The sequence below is a fragment of the Girardinichthys multiradiatus genome, chromosome 4 (genome assembly GCF_021462225.1).
Source record: "Girardinichthys multiradiatus isolate DD_20200921_A chromosome 4, DD_fGirMul_XY1, whole genome shotgun sequence".
Taxonomy (NCBI): Eukaryota; Metazoa; Chordata; class Actinopteri; order Cyprinodontiformes; family Goodeidae; genus Girardinichthys; species Girardinichthys multiradiatus.
In genome coordinates, this window is record NC_061797.1 from 21,996,861 (window position 1) to 22,013,080 (window position 16,220).

The 16,220-nt window shown below is 40.7% G+C and overlaps 1 protein-coding gene across 1 annotated transcript; it reads right to left on the reverse strand.

Moving 5' to 3' along the window:
* Positions 1 to 111: 111 nt before the first annotated feature.
* gas6 (growth arrest-specific 6) lies at positions 112 to 13,597 on the reverse strand. The gene is made up of 15 exons (XM_047363606.1): positions 13,127 to 13,597; positions 12,771 to 12,931; positions 10,889 to 10,913; positions 10,719 to 10,781; positions 8,876 to 8,998; positions 7,880 to 7,999; positions 6,267 to 6,389; positions 4,713 to 4,834; positions 4,293 to 4,411; positions 3,926 to 4,115; positions 3,679 to 3,843; positions 3,415 to 3,583; positions 3,029 to 3,168; positions 2,736 to 2,937; positions 112 to 1,927 (listed from the first exon to the last, which is right to left on the reverse strand). Exons 1-15 carry the CDS (start codon positions 13,203 to 13,205, stop codon positions 1,776 to 1,778), a joined length of 1,953 nt encoding a protein of 650 aa, XP_047219562.1. The 5' UTR covers positions 13,206 to 13,597; the 3' UTR covers positions 112 to 1,775.
* Between the last annotated feature and the right edge of the window lie 2,623 nt (positions 13,598 to 16,220).

Below are 16,220 nucleotides of genomic sequence, written 5' to 3' on the forward strand. Positions count from 1 at the left end.
TTTATTTTTAAAACTAACATGCTGGGAATTTCCTAGCTTATAATAAGCAACTAAAATCATCTTGAACTGAAATCTAAGATCCTTAGTGCTTTAGTCTGTAATAAAAATAACTCAAAGCGAGGAGCCGCCTTTATTTAGGACCACGTAACAAAGATCACAAAGTGAACAAATAAATGTTTTGGAAAATACAGTTTTACTCTATAATATAATGTTTATACAACTGATTTTATTTTTAAATAGGTTTAAGGGAAGTTAAAACTCAAAAGGCAGACATCTCGCAGCATTGTACACATACTGGCAGTTTAACGTGAAAAATAAAAAAATAAGGGAAAAGTTCAAGATACAACACATGATAAAAAAAAAAATACAATAAAAAGGTCAAACTTGATACTCTTGCATTCATTCAAAAGAAAACTATAAAATGACAAGGATGTAAAACAACACTGGAGCCCTTTTGGCGTTTCAAGTCAAAAATGCTCCTCTGACATTGTCAGTTTTGACATGTTTTTAATCTGCTCAGCACCGTGAAATTAAAATGAGCTCCTAAAGACTGATGCTACTTGGATTCCAGGCCGTTGTTCTCCCCACCTCTCGGTGCCTGTGTCGAGCAGACGGACTTATTGCTGAAACCTTCCTCAGACGCAGAGGATGAGAGGCTTTAATGCTTTTGTTGAAACAATCAAAAATATTGCAGCAGAAGGTAGTGTTTGCTTTCTGTCATTTCTAAAGCATTTTACAGTAACATTATTTACACACAGTATAATACAGCGCACTCTTCTTGTTCTCAGTAGCTTGTGTGGTGCGATTAATGCAGTGCTTTGTCTGCCTCTGTGGACAGTGCCCCTTCCCGTCTTGTCTGTGCTTCTGTGGCCCATCTGTGGACGTCAGGTTGGTATGTGGCAGGTTCTAACTGTGACTCAGCGACTCTTAGGAGAAGAAGGGGACTTTGTGATGAAGTTAGTCAGTGCTTGAAAGGACTGGAATCCACCTGGTAGGCGCTTACACAATTTCATCTTGAGGTGTTACAGTACTGCACCGCTGCAAAATGGTTCACCTGATCAGAGGGGAGCTGTTGACATGTTTGTGTTGGCTGTTATCTTCTAGGCACATGGTTGATTTTTAAGGTTGCAGGCAGACATGAAGTGCGTTTGTATTGGAGAGGAAATCATAAAAGTGGCTTTAGATCGCAGTCCATTTCTACCTGCAACGATGTGCAAGGTCATCAAATAAAACACAAAGCTGTGTCTCGATGCTGTGGCTCAAAAGGAGATTCAGCATTTTAAGGGCAAATATGACTAGGTTCACAATCAACACGTTACTACGCACCAAACGCTCAGAGTCGTTTAAGCACCGGGTGATGACAGTTTCTCTGAGCAGGGTATAGTGGTGTCCTATTTATTTTTTTTTACATTTGTTAGCACCCCCTTTAACTAAGCTTTGGGAATGCCAGCAGAGACATTGAAATAAATCTGGATTTCAGCAAAGGTAGCAAGTGTAGAACTCTGACCATCTAACACTGCTCTGAAAATCCTCTGCGGTGTTCTTGTGGGTCGACAAGCCTATAACACATTAACATGTATTGCCATATTCCATATACTAGGTCATAGAAATGTAAGAATTGTGAAAAACCCAGCAGATTCCACTATGCAGAGGGGCCAATTTTAAAAATGTGTATTTTTAATCTAAGCCATCATCTCCCAATGAGTCAGAGCTTTTGGAATTTTAGTGGACATCTTGCCCATCAAGTCAAAGACCTGCTTGTAGACTGATTTTCGTCACAGCTGAGAGCTCAGCAGGGGGCAGGAGTGAGAGCGGATGTCGTTGTGTTTGTGGATGGCCTTGTCCAGATCCAGAGACTGTCCGTTCACGGTGACTTCCATGCAGCCGCTGTAGGGCGCTGACACCAGGGTGGACACCAGAGAAACATCTGAGGGAAAAAAAAACCAGCTGTAACCTGATGATCAGCATGCAAAAGGTTTTACTACTGGTGTTGAATCTGCCACTTGGCAAACAAGAACCCAACCCAAACCGGTGTTAATTACTGTTCTGATGAACGATCAAAAGTTCAAAGTTACTTTCATTTTTAAACTGTAGGAATCTGTTTCATTTTCTGTGCCAGACTGCAAACAATTATCAGAATTAAAAACAAAATAAAACCATGCAGTATTGATTTTGTTTAGGAATGCATGATATATCAGCACCATTATCAGTATAGGCCGATGTTAGTCATTTATTAACATATCAGTCCAGTCAGTAAAACTGGGCCGATATTAATAATCAATGTTTATTTCCATCTTGTTGCTGCTTGTGTTTGGGATACAGGAGGGGAAGAGGAGAAGGGGGGGGGGGGGGGGTTTAGCAGTGTGACCATTTGTTTATATCTAACATCGGTAAGCAGGGTTCTCGTCAGCGTAGCTGAAAGTTGTTTAGTTTTGACTAAACATCAGACATCTGGGCTCCCTCTGTGGTTTTTATGCGCTGAGTCCGATCCCGCTTCCTTTTGTTCATAGGGAGGATCTGAAGCTATTCGACACATTCTTGCAGAAAATTGTGAAAATAAGGCTTGATAACAATAGGTTTATGCAGAATTTGTAAAAGTCTGTTATCAAACTACTTTCAAAATATTTATTAACTTGATCAACCCAAGTAGTAAATGTGGATAACCAACTTAGGCAAAGAAAATCGCCTTCTGCCACAAAATACTTTGAGCATGTTATCAAAGGGTAAATCCTTACCTGGGAGGCCTCCTATAAAGGTGCTTGAATGTGAGAAGACGTCTGTAGTGTATTCTGATTCGTCACTTCGTCCAGGTTGGCCGTCGACCTCAAGAAGAGTCTGGTTACCTGAGATGGTCACCTGGATTTTGTGACTCTCACCGTCGCAGAGGGCTGCAGGAGAGCTGGCGATAACAACATCGCCTACAGAAACCAGAATGAACTGAAGACAAACAGAGAGGGTCAGTTTCATATTAAAAGGACACTCCTTAACATTTGGAACGCATGCGCTAACAGAGACGTGATTCACTCACGTCTCTCCACTCGTCTGTGGTAGGATTGTAGTCAGACAGAGCGATGGAGAGAGGCACTTTGTCCTGGTGAACCAGTGCAAACAGCACTCCAATACCGGAGAGAGGGCGCAGGGTCATCTGGATGCTCAGGTTCTTTGATTCTACAGGACAACAGAAAGTTAGAGCAGCAGGCGATGAACTTCACCAGCAAACGATTGTATACAACGACACAATCGGTGCAAGTCAACTTCAACAATAAACGTAATGATTCAGGAATGACAAAGATATTAATGTCTAACAAGGATTTTAAAAGTTATGGTTTCAAACCACTACATTTGTTGTTACGCTGTTTGGCTTAGAGTCATTTAAATGGTTTTCTCTAACTGTGTGGAGCATAGAGTCTTCACCATAGCTGATGTTGAAGAGAGCGAAGCCAACTCCAGGATAATACGCTCCAGGAACCTCAGAGCTGAAACACTGCATGTTGTCATTGGACCGAATGGTTTCTTGGATTGAGGTGTCTTCACCCGTCAGCCAGCGCCATTCCTTCAAACAGCCGTCCAGGCGGGGATTTATCTATGTATTAAAGTTGGGACAGATGGGAAATGTCTAAAGGACGTTTATTTTTAGTGCGCGATCAGGAACGCTAACAAGCACATTCAAATAAACACCTGATTGACGAGGCCATCCTCTCTGAAAGGAACTCCTCCTACAGTGAGATTAAGTTCATGCATGCCTTTCTTCAGAGTGAACAGATCCCCATTTACAGCGATCTTCATGACAGCCTCCCTGTCAATCTTTATGACAAGACTCCGGCCCTGCTCCTCCACTGAGATCTGTGAGAAGACAATCAAGATGATTCCAGTAAGTAGAGGAGTATCTAACTGCTATTCAAACATCTGAACGCAAGCTCTTGACCTTTCTCCACTGGCCGTCGTTGACGAGGGGCCCGCTGCTGGTGACTCTGCTGACGGCACCGTACTTGAGCTGCAGCTCCAGCTTCCCCTGGTGCAAAGCAAGAACAATCCAGGAGCTGTTGAGGTGGCCTCCTGCGAAGAAGATCACCCCCTCACCATCGAAGGTGCGCAGGTCAAACTCCGCAGAGAAACTGATGAAGATGGGAGGAAGGAATGGAGAGAAATGGCTCGAATACTCAAAAACCAAAATATGGTAGGAGCCAAAATGAAATAATTAGGCCAAAGAAAAGAAATGTACAGCCAGCTTCACACTTTTGTCAAGAAACAACTGCTGATGATAAGCATGAAATGAGAAACCTGTCTCTTACCCCGTGTGAACCATGCGGCGGAAACGCAGCCGTACAACGGGCACGGCGCTGAACATGCGACCCAAATAAAGAGAACGAGGATTCCTCTTCAGGGAAGGCGACATACAGGGTGTTAAAGGCTGGAGAACAAACCAAAACCATGACATTATGAGGCACAAGAAGGTACTTTATGAAATCATAAAACTACACAAGGTGCAACTTCAGTCACCAAGACTGTCTGCAGGCTTGAGTGAGATACTTATCATTTTAATACCTTTTAGAATTGATCATTTCCACCAACCAAAACGGTTTTCAATATGAGCCTAAATTAGTTTTATGGGTTCTCAGGTGTTTCTATAAACCGGTTCACCTAAACGTAATGATAAAGTAAGAAGATTTTAATTGCAGGTTTACAGCAAGAACAGAACCTGATACCACTACCTTACAGCTCCTCAGGTCCTGTCCCAGCTTCCTGCCCTGACGACCATCACAGAAGCAACGGAAACTCCCGGGAACGTTCAAACACTCCTCCTCACAAACGCCAGACTGACATTCATCCACATCTGCAAGCGATAATACAGGACGGATTGATTAAAAAGAAGATTGTTTGCGGTGCCAAGATTACAGGGAAGCAGACACTTCATGATCTTATCAAAGCGACATCAGCGCTTTCAGGCACGACATAACTTCAAAGAATTACAAACAGGAAGATCTGATCAACAAGACTGAAAGAAAAAGGCTTTGTTTGATTGCAACACAGGGAGGAATGCACACAACGCTTGAGTGGAGTGGTCGTTGACGTTGGCTGGGTAGTACTTCTCTGCTTCACGTACAACCATACATGGCCATGAAAAGATCTGCTTAAATAAACTTCAACCCTCTGAGGAGGGACACTGAGGTTATGAAACATCTGGTTCCCACCATGTGATTGTTGGCTTTCCATCATCTGATAATGTTGCTTTATCTCATCACAACTGTCAAGATAAAATGTGTATTTATAGTATTTTATTGCATATCTTGAAAAACTTGAGGGGTCATATCATGCTTTTAAACCCTTAACTTCTCACCCTTAAATCATTCATCTGTGGTCTATATAAAGTGGACCTGCAATGTTTTGGTCGGAATGTTTTTGTAGTTTGATAACAATTATCTAGCAGCGCAGAAATGAAACAAAAAAATTCCTATTTCCCCCGATGATGTGGTTAGATTTCCATGAAAAATAAAATTGAACCAGGCACTTTGAAGAGGTTCTGATGCTGGTGGATAGTGTAATGAATTGTGTGGGTTAATACACCCAACAACCAAACCGAACTTATTCTTTTGCAGCATATGCATACTTGAGCTTGGACTACAAAATCGTAGCGAGAAATAAATATGGCGGATAGGCGAAATTGATTAGCCAGAAGTCCATGACTTTGTTTAGCTGTTCCGCAGCAAATACTGTGAGGTAACAGTCGGAAAAACGTAACAGATGATAGAGAAAACTGAACGGATTGAAAAATACGACCCAAACAGAATACAAAAATATCTCTGCAACATCCGGAGAGACTAAATTACAGACTCCAAGTACACAACAAAATGTATCTAAAGGCCAAAAAGTGGATTTTGCATGATATGTCCCCTTTAATTGTGGAATGTAATGTCTTTGTCCAACAGTACACACACACAGCAGACGAGATATACACACTCAGCTGTAAAGATGTGTGAATCCATACATGGAGCGCTTAAAAGAATCAGAACAATGTATGGATCTTGTAAAGAGAACATTTGGTGGTTTGCATGTATTCTTCACATTTTAGCTGAGAAAATCTAAAGTATTAAAAACAAAATTGGCCGAGGATGAACTGTTACCTACTTGTGCAGAATTTCTTCAAAATATTTTTGCTTTCTTTTCAGAACCTCCAATGGAGCCACATCAGGCGCCCGCTGTGCCCAACAGTGCTTCTAACCCAGATCAAATAAAACTGCCCTGGTTCCTTTTATAGAGATACTCACCAACACAGCTCTTGCTTTCATTGTCATAGACGTAGCCGTCCTCGCACAGGCAATCATAGCCGCCCTCGTTATTCTGACATCGAGCTGCTCCACACACACTTGCATCGTCACACTCGTTGATATCTAAAGGAAAACAAAATATGTGTTCAGCTTGGTGGAGTCCGTGTCCAAATGGGATGTCATAAAATTATACATTTAAATCTTTGTAATCAGCAGCTAAACTTCATCAGATGTATCCTCGTTCATTGTCATTGTCTGGAAAAACTTTGATATATAACTAATAGAAATTTAAAGTTCAGCTATAGGAAATAAACCCTAATTGACTACAATTTGATTAACAAATGATTTTCTGTCACAACAGCACAGTGTGAAGCAACCTATAAACTTTCTTCTATTAGTCCCAAAGACTCTTGACTTTGGGACTTGTATTATTTAGTCAAAATGAACTTGTAGGTCAGCTAAAATAAATTATTTTTCTCAAATGTATGTGTTTTTATGGCCTTTAAACGGTTATGGTACCGTTCTGTATATGTGATACAGCTGCATTTGACTCTAAAATTATTCAAAACAAGAGATTATACAAGTTATTTTCTTTTTAAATAATCCATAATTAATCAATACTTAATGTTAGTGAGTGTCAAAATACTGAATGTAAAACTGCTTTCATCCTGTTAACTGATAACATAGTGATATGCCTTACATGTAAAGGACAGCTCTCAGCAGACAGTTTCTCATAGTTAAACAAAGAAAATTATTTTAATAAAGTCGATAAGAGTTGTGAAACTCTCCTGTGTCAACAATAAAGAATTTGGAAATTAGTACTGCCTGTATAACTTTGACATTGTCTACATTTCACATAAGAAAATTTGTTTCGGAATATGAGATCGGTCCTCAAATAAATACTTCCATCCAAGAAAGCAACTGGACCGAACCCAGTCACCGGGACCAGGCTCTAGAGCCGTGGTTGCGCTGCATGTTTGCCTTGCATCACATGCTATGCTAATTTGTTTACATTTGTGGGCGCATTTCTCCATGCAGGTTTGAATCCAAAGTGAAAACTAGACATCAAAAACCTTTATGCAAAAGAGACCACCACTTCATGATTCTCCTGAGTTCGACAGGAGCAGTTGGCTCCAGATGTGTCTCTAAACCAGAGGCAGTTGAAGATGGAGCCACATATCCAAATATCTATGGGGTAAAGGTGATCACCTTACTAACAAATACAACAGCAGGAGTTGGACCACAAAAAGCACCTTTATCTGGAACGTTTGTCTCATTAAAAACTTTAATTCTTCTTAGTTCTCGTTTAAATTTTCCTTCCTTAGAAATAGGGGTTAAATCTCACACTGAAGATGATCTAAGAAGAACTGTTTGCTCTGTAAAGCAGCAAGAAGAGCTTAACTCTGTAATATCAGAAATTGTATTTTTCTCTATAATCCTTAGAAAACTCTTAAGATTTTCCAGGTTCTTCTAACAAACATTAACCATAAAAAGAAATCTACTCTTCTGCTTTATTAGTGCAGTTGTTAACAACTCAGTTAAAAGATTAGTTTATGTTTCAGATGAAGTGACCCCAGTCGTTAACTGAAATGGTTCTGTGGTTTGTGGCTTACCGCTACACATGTGGCGACCCACCAGCATGTAGCCCCGGCGACAGGAGCAGCGGTAACTTCCTATAGTGTTGTTGCATTCATGTTCACAGCCTCCGTTATTTTTGCTGCACTCATCGACATCTGCAGAAAAAAGCCAAGCCCAGCCCACCGACAACATGAAACCAGGAAGGAAAAACACAACGTCCAATCTGAACCTGTGCAGCAGGACATTTATTGGATTTAGCAATAGATCCTGAATAAGATGTTCTCTGTTTGAATAAGTTGTAAAGTTCATCCTAAAATTCTGAACCGCGCAGGGCATCTAAACCCTAATCAGGTGAATTCTTACTTTGCTAAACTCCTTAATAATAACCAAAACACTCTGTAACTGTGGCTGAGGATTACAGCAGAGGTTCAAGGAGCAAAGCTGTCATGTTCTGGAAAAAGTTTGGGCCAAGTCAAATTAAATCTGTTACAGTTTCCTCTCACAGTTAGGTGGAAGGATGAGTCAGAGTGGAAATGTTCCTCGCTCACCCTCCCATTGGATCTGGATTTAACTATGATTTAAGTATGTTTTCCAATTCTTGCTTGTGCAGCAATATTAGTTTGAATGATCCTGACCTACAGAGAAGCATTCTCGATTTGATCTTAATGACCCTCCAGTTCTTGTTAATGCTAATTCACAGGAACATAACTATACTCCCCTACATGATTAGTAGCTGCATCGGCAGATGTGTGATCATATATGTCATAAACAACAGTTTAAACAGAAAGATAGAAGTGAAATAGAAAGAAACAAATTACTTTCACATCACTGAGGAATATGACGTAAACCTAATTGAAACAACAAAGCCTTTTCAGCTCGATCTTTCCAGCTATGGACTGGACAGGCATTAGCTGTCAGAAACAAGGTCAGAGCGGTGACATCTCACAACAGACACCAGGCGTGACGCTGCAAAAATTCAACCTCTGCTGGGATCCAGCTCACAAGATCAAGCCATGTGACGATGGCCGTACCTTTCTCACAACTGGCTCCTGTCCAGCCTGTGAAGCAGTGGCAGTGGAAGTCGCCCTTTTTGTCCTCGCAGCGCACCGTACCACTGGCATTACAAGGAGAAGGAGAGCACTGGTCTGGAATGTCTTAAAAAAAAAAAAAACAATGACAGCGTTACGTATTAAAGCTGATACTGAAGAACGTGGGTGACATTCATACACTGTGTGCAACTGTAAAGCAGACAACACAGAGGAAGGACAACTCTCATATTCTGCAAATCAGGAGTTCAGTATAAATAGCCTAATGGAGGGTAAGCTATCCTCCTGGATGTGCCCAATTCTGGTTTTTTCTACAGTATGAGAGCTGCAGCTCTGAGTAGAAAAGATCAAATTGATACCCAACTGTCTTTAATTATGTTTACTTTAATTTTCCAATGAATATTTCTTCATAAGTCCTCTATGTCATCCCAGTCTTGCGTAAGACAGTGCAAATCTTGTTTCTTCTGCAACAGTTATCAGAGCAGTGAAGTCTGAATGCTTGACAAGTCTGGGCATGTCAGCTCAAGTTCAGTAAGTGACAGAAAAGGACAAAGTCTGAAGAAGAAAAACAGAAACTATTTCAGGAAACAAAGAATAAGCTTCACAACCATGTCTATTTCCCAATGATTCAATGTGAGTCTAAGACATCAGCATTTATTACTAGCAGTAGATTTGTAGGGATTTTTATTCTAAATGCTAAGTGTCAATACATGTTCACAAACACGATGTAAAGTACAGTCTGAATATCTTTTTAAAAGAACTAAAGATGCTTTCAAATAATCAAACAAGTGGATAACCTCCAGCAAAGATCTGAAGGCAGTTAGCCAGAAATCCTGAGTCAGATAGTAAAGATTATTGTCAGCACATTGTTGGTTTCTGCTCCAAAACACTTAGAGAAAGATGGGAAATGTTCATCCCAAGTTCAAACTCCTCAAGCCATATTAATACATCTGGAATAGACTGAGATGAAGCCAAAAAGGAAGAAATATTCATGTATATGTTTATATAGTCAATTACATCAATCAACCATTAATTTCACATGGAGAAAAATTTTATTATACTTTGTAGAAACAGCCATTATTATTTTGACCTCTAGCTGTTAAACATTAAACTTAATAGTGACGCCTAGATTGATCAAGGAACAATAGTTATTATTCTGCAGTGCAGGGAGGAGAGACAGGATGAACGAGACAGTAAAAAAAGTGAGGCAGAAGACATTGCGTGCTGACAGTCATTGTTAAAAGCCGTATCTTTAAGTGCCTCAGTGATGAAGCTGAGTCATGGAACCCACCCTGGAGACTCCACAGCCAATGGCGTAAAAGCCGGGTTGGTCCACGTCTCCTCTATCCTGATGCAGCAAAATCCTGTCCTCATCTCACGTCAGACCTTTTTTTTTTTTTTACTCACGTCACTGATTCAGATCACGAAGAAGCAACTGCAGAGAGTGAGTATGTGACGAATGAAGGGGTGTGTCTTCCACTAACCATTGTGCAGCATCACAGTAGCAAAGTGCTGCAATGTTACTCACGAATACCTGGGCTTCAACATACACAATTTCGGAAAAAAGCAGCCTGGATTCGACAAAGCAGTAAGGCACATATTATTTCTACTCCAGTGGGAAAGGTGCCTGAGAGTGATGCAGAGCAATGTTACTGCAGTGCAGCACAACCCGACAACACAATGAGAGGCTTTTCTCTGAATGTAGTACTGTACGCAGTGAAAAGTTCAACAGAAAAGCAACAAAAAGTGTGGGAAAAGACAGTCTGAGGAAATAAATTGGAAGGGAAGGATCAGTCATTAATCATCAAACTTAAAAATAAAAACTTACTATGCACACATGTGATCAGATCCTGCTTTTTCTTTTCAGAATTCCCAAATTTCTCCACACAGTCTGAACAAAGACAAGAAACAGACACCACAATCAAGAGATCACAAACATGACCAATCAAACAAGTGGAGAGGGTGAGGATACAGTGGTTTAGGCAAATAAGGACTTACCTATATACTTGGGATAGAAGTAGTCCTGAATCAGACAGAAGATAAAGAAGAGGTTAGCTACACAGTTTCACATGTACAAAAACTAAAAATCTAAATAACATAACATCTGAATACAGATTCACAATTATTCTTTGTATCACATGATATTTTCTAGGATTTAGATTCACTTCCTATACTGCTTTCTGTACTCACACATTAAAAAGGTGAGGCAATTGACATCTGTGTTATACCTAGACAAAAACGAAAAATCATGAATCTGTGCACCTCATCCTCAAGGGCTTCTTGAACGTTTTCTTCAATCCTAACAGCCATAGCATCAGTCATGGCTCATGGTTGCAGTGATCTGCCACATGTAGGTCAAAGTCTTCCAAAAACTATCAAAAAGGCTAGTCCTGAAGGCATAGAGACTTGCTGCAGAGAGAGCCAATGCACCAAATGAAAGGGCCAGGCTATTTTTATAAAAGAAACCATCACCTAGGGACAATTTTAACTGATAAAGGCAGATTATTACATGCAGTAAATGATTTGCCACACTTAAGGCTGTTTCTAAACTTAATCCCAACATTAGTTACTTGAGAGTCATCCTAATCTTCCACCCGTCCTGAAAAAATGCAGCAGATAAAAAAAATGCAGAGTCAGAACTGGGAACCTTCTGAATGAATAATGTAGCTTTAAATGAGACTGCAGCTTTGTATCACGAAACAGAAAACTGCATACAATTAGGTTTCTACTAATGGGTATGCATTTTGCAGTCATCTTTACTTTGTTTTGTCCTTTCAGTCTTTGGGTCTGTCTGAATTGCTAATCTAATTCATAATCTTGTATTGTATTGCACCGACTATGCCAAAACAAATTCCTTGTATGTCCAAAAACGTACTTGGCAATAAAGCTTTTCTGATTTCTGATTCTGATCTGTGAGTCATAGATTACCACATTTAGGCATTCTCAGTTCTCTACGTCTGATCCTAAGGAGTGTTAGTTAAAGGCCAAAGGATTATTATCCTAATGCTGCCAAATACCACCCCATTTTATTGTTTTCAATTAGCAATCTCAAACTTATAAATCAAGTTATCAAGGAAAAAAATAAACATTTTTCAGAGCATCTTTTATATACACTGACACCTGCAACAACCAGTGCACAGATTTATGTAAAACAAAACTCTAAATACAACTGTATAGTTTCAGATTAGACTTATTTGTCTCTGGTGCTTTTCTGTATATTTATCACATGTAGAACATAAGAGGCTTAAGGAACCTAATCTGTCAACACACACCATCAGGGTTTATTTTGTGGCTAAATGTCAAGAGATAAAAATGTGTGCCTGTAGATTAGCGACACAAGTGTGAAAACGTTTTATTTGCACTTGTTTATTTTTCTTGGATCAAACAGTCAAATCAGTTCCCGTTTAACATACATGGGTGCAGATGCTAGGGATAAACGTACAGAGGTTATCCAGATGTCTCTCATAGTTGGCAAGAACATAAGCCAAGCAGATGCCAATACAAATCCTGAAACTGAATGCAATTCTTTCTTCACATGGACGTGCTCAGTCAAGCTGATTCAAAGTTGATCACAGAGACAATAGGACACAGACAACAAGATGTCAGGGCCCCAGCATGAAAACAGTGGTGACAGCTAGCAGCACACAGAACGAATTAGAGCAAAAGCCCAGACAATGAATCATTAGGCTGGTGTCATTTATAGCCATTATTTTGAGGTAAATGTTATTATGATGTAAACATGGCGCATATATATATATATATATATATATATATATATATATATATATATATATATATATATATATATATATATATATACATACACTGATAGAATAGGGAACAAGCTTGCAAAGTCCATTAAAATTGCTTATATTCTCACCGTCTCTGGGTCGTTTTCAAAAACCTCTCTAGCCTCCTCCTTGGTGCACCTTTCCTCCACACACTCCCTCTCCAAGTGTCCTTGCTTCGTCTCCTCAAAAACTTGATTTGCTCGCCTGTGTCTCCTCAGAAACTGGTTCGCCTCTTGCGGAGAGATTAAAACTAAGAAAAAGGAAAACAAATGTTTTTTTAATGTCTAACCATCCATCCTGGCGCAGGAAAAATGTTGCGAAACATCCCAGGTTAACCGTCAAAACCACCAAATGAGGACTGTGACGCGTATTAAAAACAATACTTCATATTAAATTGAAATGAGCGAGCTAGCTAGCCACAAATAGCACGTAACTGTTTACTTACCGCTGTGGGACCAGCGGACTGCCAGCAGGATTAGCAGGACAACCGACGACGAGACGGACTTTGTCGGGGTCAGCCACATTGTTTAGCCGCTAAGGTGGCGCTAGGCTTCAGAAACTTTCTCCTGTCCCGTGTGGCGGTCTCCGAGTCCCGTCTCTGTCTGAGCTGGCGTCGGTGTGAAACACTGCAGGTATTCAGGTAACCTCCACCGTCTCCGACCGTTAGCACCTTCCAACGTCTCTGCCGCCGCGAGAGCTAAACGTTGCTCCTGCAAGCAGCACGCGCACAAAATAAAAACAGTCGAGCCTGTCTCGTGCCTGCAGTTCAGCTCGTCCCCATTGCGATTTGGGTGTACTTTCCTCCCCCTGTTTGGACCTCTGTGTACCGCTGTGAGACTGCAGAGAAAGACTGCACGCCTTAGCCCTTGTTGCAGGTCACGGCTCTGGTTCTGGAGGGGCTGTTGCTCTGAGGAGTTTGTAAAGATGCAGCTCTTCACACACAACTCCATCCCTCCCTCTCCCTCAGTGTATGAGCCCACCCCTTATACACTGAAAAAAATTATTTCACCTTACTTTAACTATGGTTTAGATAGAAAGCAGTGCAGGCAAGTAATGCAGTCTTTCTGTTTAGGTTAATATACAGGTCCTTCTCAAAATATTAGCATATTGTGATAAAGTTCATTATTTTCCATAATGTCATGATGAAAATGTAACATTCATATATTTTAGATTCATTGCACACTAACTGAAATATTTCAGGTCTTTTATTGTCTTAATACGGATGATTTTGGCATACAGCTCATGAAAACCCAAAATTCCTATCTCACAAAATTAGCATATCATTAAAAGGGTCTCTAAACGAGCTATGAACCTAATCATCTGAATCAACGAGTTAACTCTAAACACCTGCAAAAGATTCCTGAGGCCTTTAAAACTCCCAGCCTGGTTCATCACTCAAAACCCCAATCATGGGTAAGACTGCCGACCTGACTGCTGTCCAGAAGGCCACTATTGACACCCTCAAGCAAGAGGGTAAGACACAGAAAGAAATTTCTGAATGAATAGACTGTTCCCAGAGTGCTGTATCAAGGCACCTCAGTGGGAAGTCTGTGGGAAGGAAAAGTGTGGCAGAAAACGCTGCACAACGAGAAGAGGTGACCGGACCCTGAGGAAGATTGTGGAGAAGGGCCGATTCCAGACCTTGGGGGACCTGCTGGAAGCAGTGGACTGAGTCTGGAGTAGAAACATCCAGAGCCACCGTGCACAGGCGTGTGCAGGAAATGGGCTACAGGTGCCGCATTCCCCAGACCTGGGCTACAGAGAAGCAGCGCTGGACTGTTGCTCAGTCGTCCAAAGTACTTTTTTCGGATGAAAGCAAATTATGCATGTCATTCGGAAATCAAGGTGCCAGAGTCTGGAGGAAGACTGGGGAGAAGGAAATGCCAAAATGCCAGAAGTCCAGTGTCAAGTACCCACAGTCAATGATGGTCTGGGGTGCCGTGTCAGCTGCTGGTGTTGGTCCACACTGTGTTTTATCAAGGGCAGGGTCAATGCAGCTAGCTATCAGGAGATTTTGGAGCACTTCATGCTTCCATCTGCTGAAAAGCTTTATGGAGATGAAGATTTCATTTTTCAGCATGACCTGGCACCTGCTCACAGTGCCAAAACCACTGGTAAATGGTTTACTGACCATGGTATCACTGTGCTCAATTGGCCTGCCAACTCTCCTGACCTGAACCCCATAGAGAGTCTGTGGGATATTGTGAAGAGAACGTTGAGAGACTCAAGACCCAACACTCTGGATGAGCTAAAGGCCGCTATCGAAGCATCCTGGGCCTCCATAAGACCTCAGCAGTGCCACAGGCTGATTGTCTCCATGCCACGCCGCATTGAAGCAGTCATTTCTGCCAAAGGATTCCCTACCAAGTATTGAGTGCATAACTGTACATGATTATTTGAAGGTTGACGTTTTTTGTATTAAAAACACTTTTCTTTTATTGGTCGGATGAAATATGCTAATTTTGTGAGATAGGAATTTTGGGTTTTCATGAGCTGTATGCCAAAATCATCCGTATTAAGACAATAAAAGACCTGAAATATTTCAGTAGTGTGCAATGAATCTAAAATATATGAATGTTAAATTTTCATCATTACATTATATAAAATAATGAATTTATCACAATATGCTAATATTTTGAGAAGGACCTGTATATGAGGAAGTCAAGTGGCAGAAACAGCGAAACAGCGGTGAGATATGTGGTTAAAGTTTGGATCACAATTGACTGGTTAGTCTACAGAAAGAAATTACAGACCTCAGCGTTGTTGCAGCTTTCTTCTGCTTTTAGAGAGGGAGTTGCTCTAGGGTTAAGGTTCTCAAACTGTGGTAAAAGTATCACTGGTGGTACAGGTAGGCTGCCTGTTGTAGTATTCAGAAGAAATGGTGGCACGATTATTTGCAAAATAATTGCAAACAAGTTAACTATGATAAACCACTAAGTACTTACAATTGAAAAGATGAATTGCGAAGGCACATTGATGTTTGTTTCATCAGAAACCTCTCAAAAGAAAAGTGTAGATGATTATTACATTTTCTTAGTTTTTAGTTATATTTTCATTGGTGCCTCCAGAAAGTTTTGTTAGGGGTTTTCAGCTGGGAACAACAAAAAAAGTTGGGGTGGCACAACAAAACCTATTCAGGTCGCTAAGACAGAATCAGGAATTTATGTACAATTTAAATATCTCCATCCCCCCCAGTCATTTTTTAAGCAATTTAAAAGTGTATGTTTTTTTAAGTACCTAAATACAAAAAATCAGCTGATTTGATGTTTGTCCATGTTTTTCCTACACAATTTAATGGCCATGGTTTTAAAATGCTGTGTATTTACTCTTTTTGTGACTTAAATAAGTAATCCTGGTCTTATTTAAGCGCCAGGCCAGGAATGAGGATAGATAAATATTTGTTGCCAGAGCTCCAGACACACATAAAGGACACCCTTCAATCAAACGAGGTGTGAAAATTTTGACAGGTGGGCGGGACTTCCGGTGGCTGGGACATCATAGGGCGGGACTTCCGGTGGCTGGGGCTTCCTGTGACGTAA

Bases quoted from the DNA above. Each gene is read 5' to 3' on its own strand.
- gas6 (XM_047363606.1), bottom strand. From the start codon at position 13,205: ATGTGGCTGACCCCGACAAAGTCCGTCTCGTCGTCGGTTGTCCTGCTA. The intron at 4,835-6,266 runs GTGAGTATCTCT...TATCGCTTGCAG, and splicing joins TGAAAGCAAGAGCTGTGTTG to ATGTGGATGAATGTCAGTCT. The intron at 4,412-4,712 runs GTAGTGGTATCA...TTTGTTCTCCAG, and splicing joins AGGACCTGAGGAGCTGTAAG to CCTTTAACACCCTGTATGTC.